Here is a 13769-nt window from a genome sequence, read left to right on the forward strand (position 1 = left end):
CCGCCCCGCGCTGCCATGGCGACGCTGCCGCCCGCCGAGCGGGAAACCCGCGCACATCCGGGCGGCTGCGGGCGCCGCGCGCTGCCTCCCCCCTCCCGCTTCCGGTGGGCGCCAGTTCCGCTTCCGGTGCGGCGGATCGCGGGACGGTGCCGGTTCCGTTGCCAGGGTGAGGGGCCGCATCGCGCTGCCGAGGGGCGGGGGGCGGATCGGCGGCGGCACTGTGACCCGGTGGGCTGCGGGCAGCGCCGCCGTTCCCCGATCGCCGGGGCAGCCCGGTGGGTCTGGGCCCGAGCCCGCCCGTGTGCGGCGGAGGCCGGGCTTTACCGGGCCGGGGTGAGGCAGGGCCGGTCGCGGGAGGGGCCCGAGGGCGGGCGCTTGTCTCGGCCGGGTCGGTGCCCCCGTAACGTCTGCGGGGCGGGAGGGGCTCCCCAGGCCCCGGGGCCGGCAGCAGCGTGTGGGCTCTCCCCGCTCGCCTCGCCCCGGGTCGCTGCTGGGACAGCCCCGAGGGGAGACGGGGGGGAAGCGAACCTCGGCTTGTGCTCCTGCGGCTGCTGTCCAGAGACGTGTTTGCGGTAGGGGCTGACGCAGAGCATCTTCTGATTTGAAACCCCGTCCTCCACCTGTTGCGGTGTAGTAGAAAGGGCTGCGGTCCCGTCTGGACAGTATTGCACTTTCTGTGTTTTGGGGGTTTTATGTTTATGTTTTACGTTGCTTAGTGAAACTTAAAGATGTGTATGTCTCGCTTCCAAATCTTCCAAGACAAGTGGCGTAATGCGACAATTTAATTATAACAACGCAACTTTAACGCTTTCTCTGTCCCAATGACCTTCCAACCTGAAGGCTCTTGCTGGTCCAAGGGGCTTGTGAAGGCTCTGAAAATGTAATTAACCAAAGCAGGCTTCATTTCAGTAAGCTTCAGTTTCACATGGTGTCCAGCCCTGATGGTAGAAACTTTGAAAATCCCTGTGACTTTCTCTGCTCCTAATCTCTTTTCCTGTAATCATTGATTCTAGTGACCACACTCAGTCTCCTTAGGGATTTGGCATTGAATAAAGGTGTCTTTCTTCTGTTTGGCATTTCTGATAACACCCATCTTGACAGGAGTGTAATTCAGTAAGGATAGACGGTTGGTCAAGTGCTCAACTTTGAAGGGAAGATCCTTCCAATTTAGCCCTGGACAGAGACTTGAGAAGTTTTCTTACAGTTCTTGCCCTATGCATTTTCTTGCAGAATTATTTGAGGTGTATGGTACAGGTGTATGGTACAGACAATATCCTCTTCTTTCTGTAAACTTAGTCTAAGAAATATGGACAGGGATAATTTATGATAATGACCCTATCTATCAACATTACTTGACGCTGTGCAGCCTTAACCTCAGTTGAATTTCTTGGTGCTTCTAAGACCCCTTTTTCATGAGTCTTTTTCACAGGATAATACTAGGTCCCTATCTGATTTGGGGATATTGGGGGGGGGGGGAAGGAAAATTCATTTTTCTGTGATACCAGTTTTCCTCTTCAATTTGTTTTCAGGGCTCTTAGAGGGAATAGTGTGGAGGTGTGGCTTGTAGTGTTCTCAACAAGCAGGTTGTATCTAGCCCTCTATTTCTTATCTGGTCTGAGCTTGGTGGGTATGCCTGAGTAATTACTTGTTCGTTCCTAATAGGCTATACTGTATAAATGAGAAGTATTTTGTCTGAGAGCAGGTAACCTCTGAGAATACAATGCTAGAGAGGAAGAGGGATCAGATTTTTGGATTATGAGATTTTTCAGAATTGCCAGACCTGTATTTCTTGGTGTAATGCATTTCCTGAAAGTGGATAGCCTCAATTTTTTTCACAGGTCTGCTCTCTCTTCTTTTTGAATATCAGTCTTTCGAGGACAATCTCACCATTAGTGGTGCAGAGGCCTCCTCTGCATCTCCTGGCAGTCTGTAACAGCCTTTTCATACCTTTCTATCTCCTTGATTCTCTGTTTCCAAGCTTTAACAGAAAAAACGTGTTCTTCCTTCCACAAAAAGCTAAAAATCTTGTTTTTCTGCTGTGTTTCATGTAGGACTAAATTGTTACATACAATTTGTATAAGTGATGCTGTGTAAATTAAAGATAGTATAATTGTTTGTTTTGTCAGCACTGCAATGAAAGTGCAGTTCTTACACTGTAATTGCGTTGTGTAGGTGTGTATTTTGGCTTTGTTTTCAAACTCTTACTTTGATATTGCTACAGTGAGACGTGACCTGGGGTGTGTATTACTGCAGGTATTACACAGATCTTAGTGAAAGTGAATAGAGAAATCCAATGCTAAAAGTGAATTGTTGGGTTCAGAACTATTTTTATGGTTTTATATATTTTAGGTATTTCATATTAGCTGTTTTGTTGTTACATATGTAAAGATATCCGTGGCTGGTTTGGTTGTGTAATTATTGCAGAGGACATTTCTGAGATTTGAAATTACTTTTATGACACTGCAGTACTCTGCTTGGGTGCCGGTTGTGCAGTGAACAGGCTGTACCTGCACAGAACACACAGCAAGTGAGCATATGCTGGAGCAAACGGTGAATGTGACATTGCTAAATACATTGAAGTGGAACTCGGAGCCCCAGTTTTAGTGCTGTTCTTTCTCCCTTAGTTTCAACATTTTATCAACATGTTTATCATCTGTTCGTGCAAAACAAACAGCTCTTTGATGTACAATATAATAAAAAATCAAAAATACTTTAAACAGACTGTATGGTTTGTCTCTGAAAAGAGTAATTATCCTATTTCTTCCTTACATGATCATTGTATTTTCCTCCTGCAGCAGATTTTTCAGAAAATAATACTGAACATATGCTTCAAGGATGTCTCTGTCTCTCATAATAAAATGGGGTGGACAGGAGTATACGATAACCTCGCTATCAGAAGAAGACACAGTGTTGGATCTGAAGCAGTCTCTTAAAGGCCTTACTGGAGTGCTACCAGAGCGTCAAAAACTACTTGGACTTAAAATGAAGGGTAATTATTTATGTTTATGATTTGTTGTGGATGTGCCCAAGATATTTATGGACTAACATCCTCTAAACCTAGCCAGGATGCGTCTACTAACAGGGCATCTACATCCCAGATGTAGCTTTTGAATGAACATAGGAATTTTATACATCACTGGATATAGTTTATTATTGCTACATCTACCTGGTCATTTTTTAATGGCTGACATGGAAGTGTGGCAAACACACATTAAAAAAAGTTAAATTGCTGCTAGCCAGACAAGCAATGTATCTGTATATGGAGGAGGACGATAATACAGCTTGGGGTATTCTGGTGTTTGATGGGTAGCTTATTTCAACTAAGCATGAAATGTATTGACAGTTTTCTAAAATCTCTCTACCCCAGTAAAAAAAATTATTTGCTCGCATTATAGGCAAACCTGCAGATGATGATGTTAAACTTGGAGCTCTCAAGTTGAAACCAAATACTAAAATTATGATGATGGGCACTCGTGAAGAGAGTTTGGTAAATACTTTACTTGTTTATTAGCTTAAACAGGAAAAGATGCTTTTATATATGTCTCCTCGTTACAATTTTAAATTTTGAATATTCCAGTAGTCATGTGAAAAATAGTAGTACAGTAGACTTCTGTTGGTGTTTATTTTTCTATGTAAAGTGAGCTTTTCTGCAGAACTCTGATAGCAGTGTATTCATTAAACTCCTGTATTGTTCTGGACTTAAAGTACAAACCTATTATTATGATATTCACTGACTTCTCAAATCTGAAAAATTAACAGTATACTTTAGTAATTCTTTCCACTAGTAAAGTGAAATAATTTTGGTTAAATAGTAATTTTTTTCCTGTAGTGTGCAGGAACAGAAACTTCTTATCCGTTGTTATTTTCCTTCAGTGATCGTAGTTATCTTTTATTATTATTCCTTTAGGAAGATGTCCTTGGGCCACCTCCTGATAATGATGATGTCATCAATGACTTTGATATTGAAGAGGAAGTTGTGGAAGTAGAAAATAGGTTAGGAGTTTTAGCTGTTAAAAAACAGTCCTGTTATAGAATGTACAGTATGCATTTTAATTAACTGTAAGTTTTTGCACTGTTATATTAGGGAAGAAAATCTACTAAAAATTTCCCGCAGAGTTAAAGAATACAAAGTGGAAATTCTGAATCCTCCTAGAGAAGGAAAAAAGCTGCTGGTGCTAGATGTTGATTATACACTATTTGGTGAGATTTTATGCAACTTGTGGTTTTTGTTTGTTTAAGAGATCAGTTTATTTGCTAGTTCACATTTCTTGATTTTTGCTTTACAAATCTTCTTCAGTAACTTTGGTATGTGTGGTACTATATAACTTCTGCTTTGTAATATTGTGGGGTCTTATTTTAAAAAGCATTTGGCTTTGTAAGTGTTGCATATTGTTGATTTTAGTGCAGCAACTATTTACTTTCTGCAAGAAGACATTAAAAAGTATTAATTTAGTATTTTATCCAAATAATCTTTCTCTTGATCAACTTGCATCTTGGCCATCACGGTGGCAGGGAAAGATATTGTAACACAACCATCTCAGTCTGTACCTGATTGACTCCATTTTTGGGGGGCGTGGGAGAATAGCTTCAAATTTTATTTCCAGATTGTTACTAAACATGCACAAAAACATGTTTTACTTGAAAATTCTGTCAGACTGGTTTTTTTGGAAGCCAGAGTTTTCCTTCTGACTCAATTTTCTGGGATGTAGGTGTGTCATGGCAGCTTGACTATAAGCAGTAAATAATAGCTTGCTTTATTCCTTTTCCTTAGCTTTCCTTTTTGATAAAATTTGTTTACAATCTCAAATAAAAATTCAACCTATTACTGAGTTTAAAATTTTTATTTAGAGGTCTTCTGCTAGCAGAATTTGACAGCAGTTTTCTAATTGGAACAGGCAACGTTTGCAAGTCTGAAATAAGCTTGATATATGTTCACAAAATTAACTGGACTACGTTTGAAGGAATCTGTTTCATATCTGGGCTATTACAAATTTGCTAAGGTGCACAGATGAACTATTTGGCCTTACTCTTCAAAGATATTCAGACCCACAGATCTCTGATTTAATTATTACCTAAGCCCTCAAATACCTGTAAGGATCAACAGATAAATATCCCCTCTGCTTCTTCTCTCCACCTTTAAAATGGGAATGGTAGTTTGCTATGAATTCATTCATGATTTTAAAGTGCCCCAGTGCTTCCCTCATGAAACTCTTCAGGTCTCTGGATAGATAGGAAAGTCAGACTGAACTTTAATAACTTAACTTAAACTTTAATAATAAATTGTTTCTCTCTTATATTCTTTTTAGACCACAGATCATGTGCTGAAACTGGGGTAGAACTGATGAGGCCATACCTTCATGAATTCCTGACATCTGCGTATGAGGATTATGATATTGTAATTTGGTGTAAGTTTTATACTCAATACCTAAGACTTTATTGTAAATTGTCATTCAGAGCAGAGACTCCAGGTGGGAGGTTTTTATATTGTTTTTTAGTGTGAATCACAAGATCTAAACCAATACGTGAATGCTTAGCTGTAATACATTCAGCAGGAATGTTCACACAGCTATTAGAGCTGTTTTAGAAAAATAGTAATTCTTATGTGAAAAAGCACCACATATTGCTAACGTGAATTGATCTAATTATAGTATAAAGCTCAAGATCACTTTACTGAGTGTTACTTTGTACAAACAAACAAGTGCTTGAAGTAACAGAATTGTATAATCAACATTCACCCACTGTTTGATAGCTATCTTTACAAATAATCTCAAGCCAGACAATAAGTAGTGAACTGCCAAATGAACCAAATTCTCCTGTCTACGGGGATTGTTGATCATTTGCCTTTGCATGCTGTTTCACTTCCTGTCCAACAGCTGGAGAACAGACTTCAGACAGTGCAGAGTTTAAACCATATTAAAATTGTATTATAGAATTTAGTTTTCATAGTCTGGAACAATGTTTCCACATATTCTTAGATCAGTGAGCAATGTTGACACGTTGTCCTTTCCAGGCCTTATGTATTCTTATCATTGCTTCCAGGAGAAAATCCTGCACAGGCAGTATTGTTCCTGAAACCAGGTGTAGCCCACTTCTTATGGTCCTGCAGACTGTAGTTCAGTAACAGCTGATCTAGAAAATGGTTTAAACGCATGCAGTGCTTCATCTAGTTGTTAATTTGAAAAGTAAGCTTTTCCAAATAAAAATAAACTTCCATGAAGCAAGACTGTCTTCAAGGCAGTGAACCCTAAAAGCTGTAACAAGGATGTATCTTTCTGAAATTAAATTTTGTGTAAAAATTTGATACGTTAAGTGAACAGTTTCTTGGCTTGTTTCGTTTTTGCCTGTCACTGACTTATTTTGATAAACTATTCTTTCTGTTTTCTCTCTTTTGTTTCAGCTGCTACTAATATGAAGTGGATTGAAGCTAAAATGAAAGTAAGTTCTGAAAATGTGTAATTTGTTTCTAGTCTGGCTAGCTGTTCATATAGGTGGACTCATGCTCAGCGTTATAGAGTGGGTTAGCAAGTGGGGAGGTTGTATGAATCAAAACCCAAGTTTTTTAAATCTTCATAGTCACTTCAAATTATCTTTGTCACAAAACTAGATTCAATCTAATTTTAGAATCCCACACAAACTATCAGCAGTAGATGCTAAATTTAGCAGAACTAAACACAAGTCAGTACCTGCTGAAACTTAGTCACGCAGCCGTGACAGTTGCTTTCATCTTACCTCTAATTATAGTCTTTAAGTGTAATATCATTTTTTTTAAAGGAGCAGACAGTTGTGGCATACCAGAGTAGGTTATCAAGAGGAAACTCTTTTCATATTTATCTTGTACCTCTTGCAGCTGTGTGGTTCTGTTGCTTCCTCTGCCTTATTAAACATCCGTAAGAGCTCTTGTTTTAATCCTAGTTTCTTCCGTACCTAAATCAGGCAACTAGCCAGTTTTGCACAGCTGACCTAGTGGTAAACATATTTACAGTCAGGCTTAGCTGTAAATCTAATGAGCTTTCTCAGAATTGCTGTATGTTTGGTTGGTGGGTTGGGGTTTTTTATGCTTATAAATCAAAGCTTGTTTCCATTTCAGGGAAAACTTCCAAATTTAAGCTTTTGTATCTCCACTCTTTGTTATAGGCTAACCATTTTTTTCAGGTTTTAACAAAGTAAAGCACCAGTGTTCTCCTCCTCAAAATAATGAATTGCTGCTATTTTTCTAAACAAACAAAAATGCCTGAGAGTGATCTCAGAAATGAGAACCTTTAGTCAGAACTATGAAGTAGAGTTAGCGTGAGTAAAAAAAAAAAAGTCTTGCAAACATTGCACTTCTTGTGGCAGTGTTACATCTCTGTTTATGTTGTGTCTGTCAGTATAGTGCTAGGATTCAATCTTGTGGAAAACCATTGTTCAAAACTGGGCTGTTTCCCATGCTTTGGTCACCCTTCTACCTTTCTAGGTCACCTTTCCAGCCCTTTTATATGTTACTGAATCGCAACCTCTCTATGCCTACTCCTGGATCTTGATCAGTTGAGATTCCTACTACTAGATGCCAACTGCTGTTTCTCTTTAAACTGATAGCACCAGGGGTGCTTACCTCTAAAAGTTTCACTTTTTGTCAGGGAACAATGATCGCAGCAATACTTGGCATTAAAGTTTTTGGTTTAAACTACAAAGCAGGAGCAGCATTAAAAAGAAGGGAGTATCAGATAACCAAGTTTAATCTCTCATTTACCATCTATTTATGCCTGGAATTCAGACAGTCTAGAACAGCTAGTTTTTTCAGTATAACAGGATGCTGACCCAGGTAGGTAGTGCTTTTTATTTGCAAGATTCACTTTTTCATGTAAAAGAAATCAGTTAAGTGTGGCTGGATATCTGCAAGAGAGCTGCTGCAGTGGATGTTTCCTCCTTGTTGTGTAGCTTTGCACGTTACTGCTGTTGCATGCACCAGAAATTTAAGTCAGCAACATCTGCGTTATAACATCAGCAGATTTTACTATTACTTTTCAACTTTGTAAAGGATTTGAAATTGAAGTGATGCTCTCTCATCTAGTCAAAGTTTTGGTTTTGGGTTTTTTTTTTTTTTTTCTAAAATGGGTAAGTTTTCCTTAGAGTCTTTATTTCAGGAGTTATCAAATCTTTAAAGTGCAAACTGACAGATGTCTGGCTAACATTGGTGATCTTGGACATGTGTAGGAGGAAAGGGTAACAATGAACTGTTACTGTGTATTTCATCTTTGATTGGGCTGTGATTTGTTGCAACTTACTGGAAGGAACAAATACCAGGCAGCACACGGTTGCTACCCTTGCAATAGATATTCAGTAAAGTTGAGGCATGTAGAACTTGTGAAAGGCTATGCATGAAGGTATGAGCAAGACCTCTCTCTATTTTACCTTTTCTGCAAAGTTGCTTTGATTTTATGCTGACATCAGTTGATAAGTTTCTGATAGTAAACACTGCAAAAATAAATCCCCGTCAGCTTTTTTTCTCTTGGTAGAATGATGTACTTTTATGATTCTTACTGGATAAAAAAAAAATCTAAAGCCCCCCAGATACCTATTTTTAGTGTGTCTCTGGTAATCCTCAGCAGCTCACCCTTTCAGAAACAATGTATTACAATCGTGGTTTCAGTTGTACAGCAGTAAAACTGTCATAACTAGAAGCTTTAATAATAAATCTTTGTGATGCAGGAGCTTGGAGTGAGTACCAATGCAAACTACAAGATAACTTTCATGTTGGACAGTGCTGCCATGATAACAGTGCACACTCCTAGAAGAGGACTAATAGATGTGAGTACCTATTTTTTCCTGATCTTTTTCTACATTCAACTGATGTGTTATCATACCCCTTTGAAATATTCAACAATAAAATTGTGCTGGAGTTTTCATGCAAGAAAACTGTAAGAATCTTGGAAGCGTATATTATTTTTTTTTCTACTGAAATTCTGTGTTCATGTGTTATTTCGAGTAGTACATTTGGATGACACTGGCTTCAAATCAGATAATAGAGAATTGTTGTAAGAAAATTTAGTACCAACAGAAAGGTTTTCTTTAGTATGGGGGGTATTTAGTATGTTATACTATTTCACATCTCTTCCCTTATTAAAGTCCAACTACCCGCTAATTTTTCAGCAAAAGAATACAACCATTTGAGTTTGGACTCAAGTTCCTATAGACTGGTATTTTCATCTCCTGCATGTGATCTGATTTACCTCAGGTACCCTGTATGTGTTGGTTTTGCAGGTGAAGCCTCTTGGTGTTATCTGGGGAAAATTTTCAGAATATTACAGCAAAAAAAATACTATTATGTTTGATGATATTGGCCGAAACTTCCTAATGAATCCACAAAATGGACTCAAGGTAATTTTAACTGGAATTTTCATTTATTACTACTTCTTCTTATACTTCAAGTAGTACTTTCTCATAGTTCTTTGCTGTATCATAAAGAAAGGCTATTCTTAACTAGCAAAGATGCATATTTTATTATGTTTTTTCATTTAGATTGCCATTTGTCTGGACTAATACTTCCCTAATAGTAATATTAAATAAGCTTTGTTTCACTATTAAGTGAGCTTTTAAGAGACTACCAAAGTCAATGAAGTTATGATTTCTGCTTAAATTATACCTGTGAGCCATAATCAAGCTGGGCATTGCTGACAGGCACCGTTGAAATATGTGATGTTCAATCTCAAGAGTGGTTATATTCAGAAAATAAATTAAATAACAAGTGGCTGTACTTCATGGTGGTATGCCAATGTAATAGCAAGCGTTCTGTTCTGGGAAGTAATTAATACCTCGAGCCATTTTGACTGCAGAACAGCAAATATTTCATTTTATAAAGTTGTCAACCAGTTTGTGCTCCATTATCAGTGCTGGTTCTAAATAAGAAGAATGCAACTTAAATTTCTGCTTATATATGATGATACTGCAGTATGGTACTAAAAGAACCCTCATAAATTTCTTTTAAAAAAAGATTTTTCAAATGCAGAAATCCAAGATGGTGTTTCTTTGAAAGTATCCATGATGTGAAGAGGATAGCAATTGATGAGATCTAGCAAGATTATGTTAATTGGAGTTGTACAGTGTTAGGAGAATCAGGAATAGCAAAGATCTTGCTGGGAGAGGATTATCCAGAGAGCTCCCTCTAGCTCAGATTTGAAAGACATCTGTCAAAATGTTAACAGAGCTGCAGACAAGAACGTTTAATCACTAAAACAAGGCACAGGTATAATGTATTCCAAGTTTAAAGCAGTTGTCAGATAAGCTTCATTTCTCACATCTCTTTTCACAGAAGTTATGATTGTAATCAAATGCTTTTTGTTGAAAAAAAGCATCTGGTTCCAGTGATGCCACACAACTCATAAAGCAGAGCTGAAAACCCCTCATGTCTCCTGCAAAAATATCTATGAAATCATATTAGAAAATGTGGCAGTCCATTCCAGATCATTTTATTATTCTGTCTGAGTGGGAGGGGAAGGCCTGAAGAAGTGCAAGAAAAAACAAATTTCTTCCTGGTGGGCATGCAAGGCAAAAACCCTACAGTACAGTTTGCATGAATAACAAGGCAAATTGGATGTGGCCACTAATGGAAAAGGTTTTTCTTCCTCTTACCTAAGAGAAGTTATAACTTGGCATAGTACTGAAAATATATTTTAACTAGGTGGTAAATGATAGAGAATCGGAAGAATTTTTCTTAGTTTGAGCAAATGGTTATACCCCGTTTATTTATTTTGTATAGATAAGGCCTTTTATGAAAGCACATTTAAATCGGGATAAAGACAAGGAGCTACTAAAGCTCACTCAATACCTCAAAGAAATAGCAAAATTAGATGACTTTTTGGAGCTGAATCACAAACATTGGGAAAGGTAAGAACAAAGTCAAAATTCTTTCTTCCTTCTGTCCCTGACCCCACTGTGTTTGCTTGAGGTTGTCTATACAAAGACTGGAAACAACTGAGCTGATGAACTTTGACATCACTTACAGTTATTGAAGATCCTTTTAGTTTGAGTAGAATTTTAATATGGCTATAGTGTTTGGCCTGCTTCACTAAAATGATAAGATTTTGACAGAATGGACCTTTTTTTTCATACTTCTCCACTATTCAGGACCACCAACTGTTTTCAATGAAGCAATTATGCTTCCTAAAGGGAAAAGAATTTTTGAAGGAACCTGGTCCCTGGAAATCTCTCTCTTTCCACCCCTACAAAGTTAGGCTGTCAGTTCAGATCTCAGGTCTGTGTTACGAGGCAACTTTTCTGGCTGTTACTTCAGAGGTTTGGGGTGTTACAATGTGGTTCTCAGGCACTATCCAAGTTGTGTGGTATTACGGTATTCATCAGCTCTGAAATGTAAGTTACTGTGTTATGAACAAGTGTTTTCCAAATGCTTAGGGCACCAGTTAGCATCCTAATTCTTGCTAGAGAATGATTAGCTGAAGTGTTTGGGCAAAATTCTTCTTAATGGTTTTATGCAACAGCCTGAAGTTTCAATACATGTGAAAAAATTTGTGTGCCATATGCTATTCGAAAAACACTCATTTAGTGCTGAAAAGAACAGCCTTGCAAACTTGATACAATTTTCTTTCTTGTTTCTGATTAGAACAGGAAGTCAAATGTTAAAGCAGTGAAATTCACTGGATGTTTCACACTGTCAGTTAAATTGGTTGGATTTTTTTTCCTAGAGTATTTGCAAAGACTTCAGTGTTACCACATAGCCAGATTGCTCCAGCTGTAGTGGTAAGAGATCAGAAAACAAGCATTTTGGAGTAACTCAGATTCTCTAAAGCAGCTAGTAGAGGGCTGTTCTTTTCAGGTTATGCTGGATGACTGTTCATTAAAGTCTCAAATTTATTTGAAGGAGTGCCATATCTAATGGGCCTTTTTATCTTAGAGGATATAATAGCTACTTTTCCAACTGATGTAATTTTCAACCTCTTAGAATAAAACATGTTTCCATTTCCTTCCTCCCTTTTGTTTAAAAAACCTAATGGAGTAACTAAAAACATGACTTTGAATTACTGTAACATAACCTATCATAGAAGTGAAAGAATGTTGAAATCAAATAAAATCATAAGTAGTATTGATCACATTTCTAATTTTTGGTTATCAATAGGGGGATTGCTAGTGAGAAAAGAAAGCAGATTCATACTTTGAGTTTATAAAACGTACTAGATATATTTGTACCTACCTCTTATTTTGTGAAAAACTGTACTTTTGTTTCTTTCAGGTATCTTTCAAAGAAGCAAGGACAATAACGCTAATAAAATTGTGTGGCACTGAATTGAAGGGAACATAACTAAGATCATTGGACTTTTTCTTGCTTTTATGCTAGAGTATAATAGTGCTGGACACTGGATCCAATGCCAGAATGACTGCTATACTTGGTCTTCCAGGTGGTTGGTTGTGGGGTTTTTTTTTTTAAAAGATCACAGCAATAAGCTCAAAGTGGGAGAAACAAGTCAGTTACTTTTTCTTGCATTCAGTTCTGGTGTTACTACTTAAAATACTTTCCTCTCCTTTGCTGCCGAAGTACAACCATAACCATTAAAGACCAAAACCATTCTGAAACTAGAAAAAAAATATTTAGACCAAAAAAGTTGAGTAAGGAGCCAACCTTGGCAGTGTATGAATTGTATAAGCCCTCTATTCCCTCCATCTTTAGAAACAGTCTCCCTCTCCCATTCCAGTATTTAAGTCTATAAATTACAAGTTGTCTAAGTTTGGTATGTATTAGTATGTCAGTGTTTCTCTGTGCAAGACAGTAAGATGGGAAAGTACCACCTCTGTGGCAAATTTACCCCAGTGTGTGAACATGTACTATAAAGCAGTGTTTACTGGAAAACAAAAGCTTGAAGTTTGAGGGAGAGAAACCCACTCTTATTTGGTAAGTGAAAAGCAGTCTGCCTGAAAAATTCTCGTATGTCAGATAAAGGGTTTAAACCTCAGATGGGAAAGTCACATTCCTAACAAAGCATGAACAAAACCCTTGTTCTCTTCTAGCTAAATCTTGTCAAAGTGCGAACACTGTGTTTAAATACAATATTCAGCCATACTGTTCTTGAAATATCATTTACTTGCGCTGCTTATGCCTGCACTATAGAAGTGTGATGTGACTGCTCTTTGGCATTATCAACACTTGTGCATTATGCAGTTCATGTATTTGAAAGAAGACTGACCCTTTCAAATAAATATGGTATATATTGTTCTTAAGGAACTATAGCAGTTGTGTAAATAATAAATACCTTTTTTCATAATTTGTGTCCTGTGCTGTCTTAAAATATCTAGTTTGCACAACAGAGAAGCCATTGATAATCTTGATTCTGTTTTGGGGGGGGGTTTCTTTGGATTCCAGAGACATCGATTGTGCATCAGTAGTTAAGTAAGAGACGGGTATGTGCCGCTGCAGATTAGGGCAGTGGTGTTGAATAGTAAAGCGCCTAGCTGCCTGGGAAAGGAACCTTGACAGCAAATGTCAGAGTGTCAGGACAGCAGACACAAATGAGCTGTTAAGATGAACATGTTAGGCTCCGGCTCAGTGACCTGTCAGAAAATATACAGTTTCTTATCTGCTGCTCTTCATGGTTTAGTGCCAACCCAAGCTGTGTTTTAAACTAGTAAACCAGAAACCTGATGCATAAAATCTTTGGTTTAGGTAATATGGAGGGTGAATTTCTGAAGTTTTCTCTCCTAGAGCTGATTTCTGAACTAGAAGGCTGACTGAGGGCATACAGCACAGATACAATCCCTGAGGTTAGAACAGTGATCCTTTACCT

At 38.2% G+C, this 13769-nt stretch overlaps 1 protein-coding gene across 2 annotated transcripts; it reads left to right on the forward strand.

Moving 5' to 3' along the window:
• The first annotated feature begins 63 nt into the window (after positions 1-63).
• UBLCP1 (ubiquitin like domain containing CTD phosphatase 1) lies at positions 64-13250 on the forward strand. 2 transcript variants are annotated; one of them, XM_072873585.1, is made up of 11 exons: positions 64-166; positions 2796-2989; positions 3396-3487; positions 3908-3993; positions 4085-4200; positions 5307-5405; positions 6398-6435; positions 8689-8787; positions 9241-9357; positions 10736-10863; positions 12224-13250. In XM_072873585.1, the coding sequence occupies exons 2-11, from the start codon at positions 2836-2838 to the stop codon at positions 12249-12251; spliced, it is 957 nt and encodes a 318-aa protein (XP_072729686.1). In that variant the 5' UTR covers positions 64-166; positions 2796-2835; the 3' UTR covers positions 12252-13250. The 2 variants fall into 2 exon arrangements, with proteins under 2 accessions (XP_072729686.1, XP_072729687.1); XM_072873586.1 differs by having other exon boundaries at positions 93-166; positions 2799-2989.
• The last annotated feature ends 519 nt before the right edge of the window (positions 13251-13769 follow it).

This window comes from Ciconia boyciana, chromosome 9 (assembly GCF_034638445.1).
Source record: "Ciconia boyciana chromosome 9, ASM3463844v1, whole genome shotgun sequence".
Taxonomy (NCBI): domain Eukaryota; kingdom Metazoa; phylum Chordata; class Aves; order Ciconiiformes; family Ciconiidae; genus Ciconia; species Ciconia boyciana.

What these genes read in the sequence shown, in the direction of transcription:
- UBLCP1 (XM_072873585.1), top strand. Translation starts at nt 2,836, where the DNA reads ATGTCTCTGTCTCTCATAATAAAATGGGGTGGACAGGAGTATACGATA. An exon ending in GCACTCGTGAAGAGAGTTTG is followed by an intron (nt 3,488 to 3,907) that starts GTAAATACTTTA and finishes TTATTCCTTTAG; the next exon opens with GAAGATGTCCTTGGGCCACC. An exon ending in TTATGATATTGTAATTTGGT is followed by an intron (nt 5,406 to 6,397) that starts GTAAGTTTTATA and finishes CTTTTGTTTCAG; the next exon opens with CTGCTACTAATATGAAGTGG.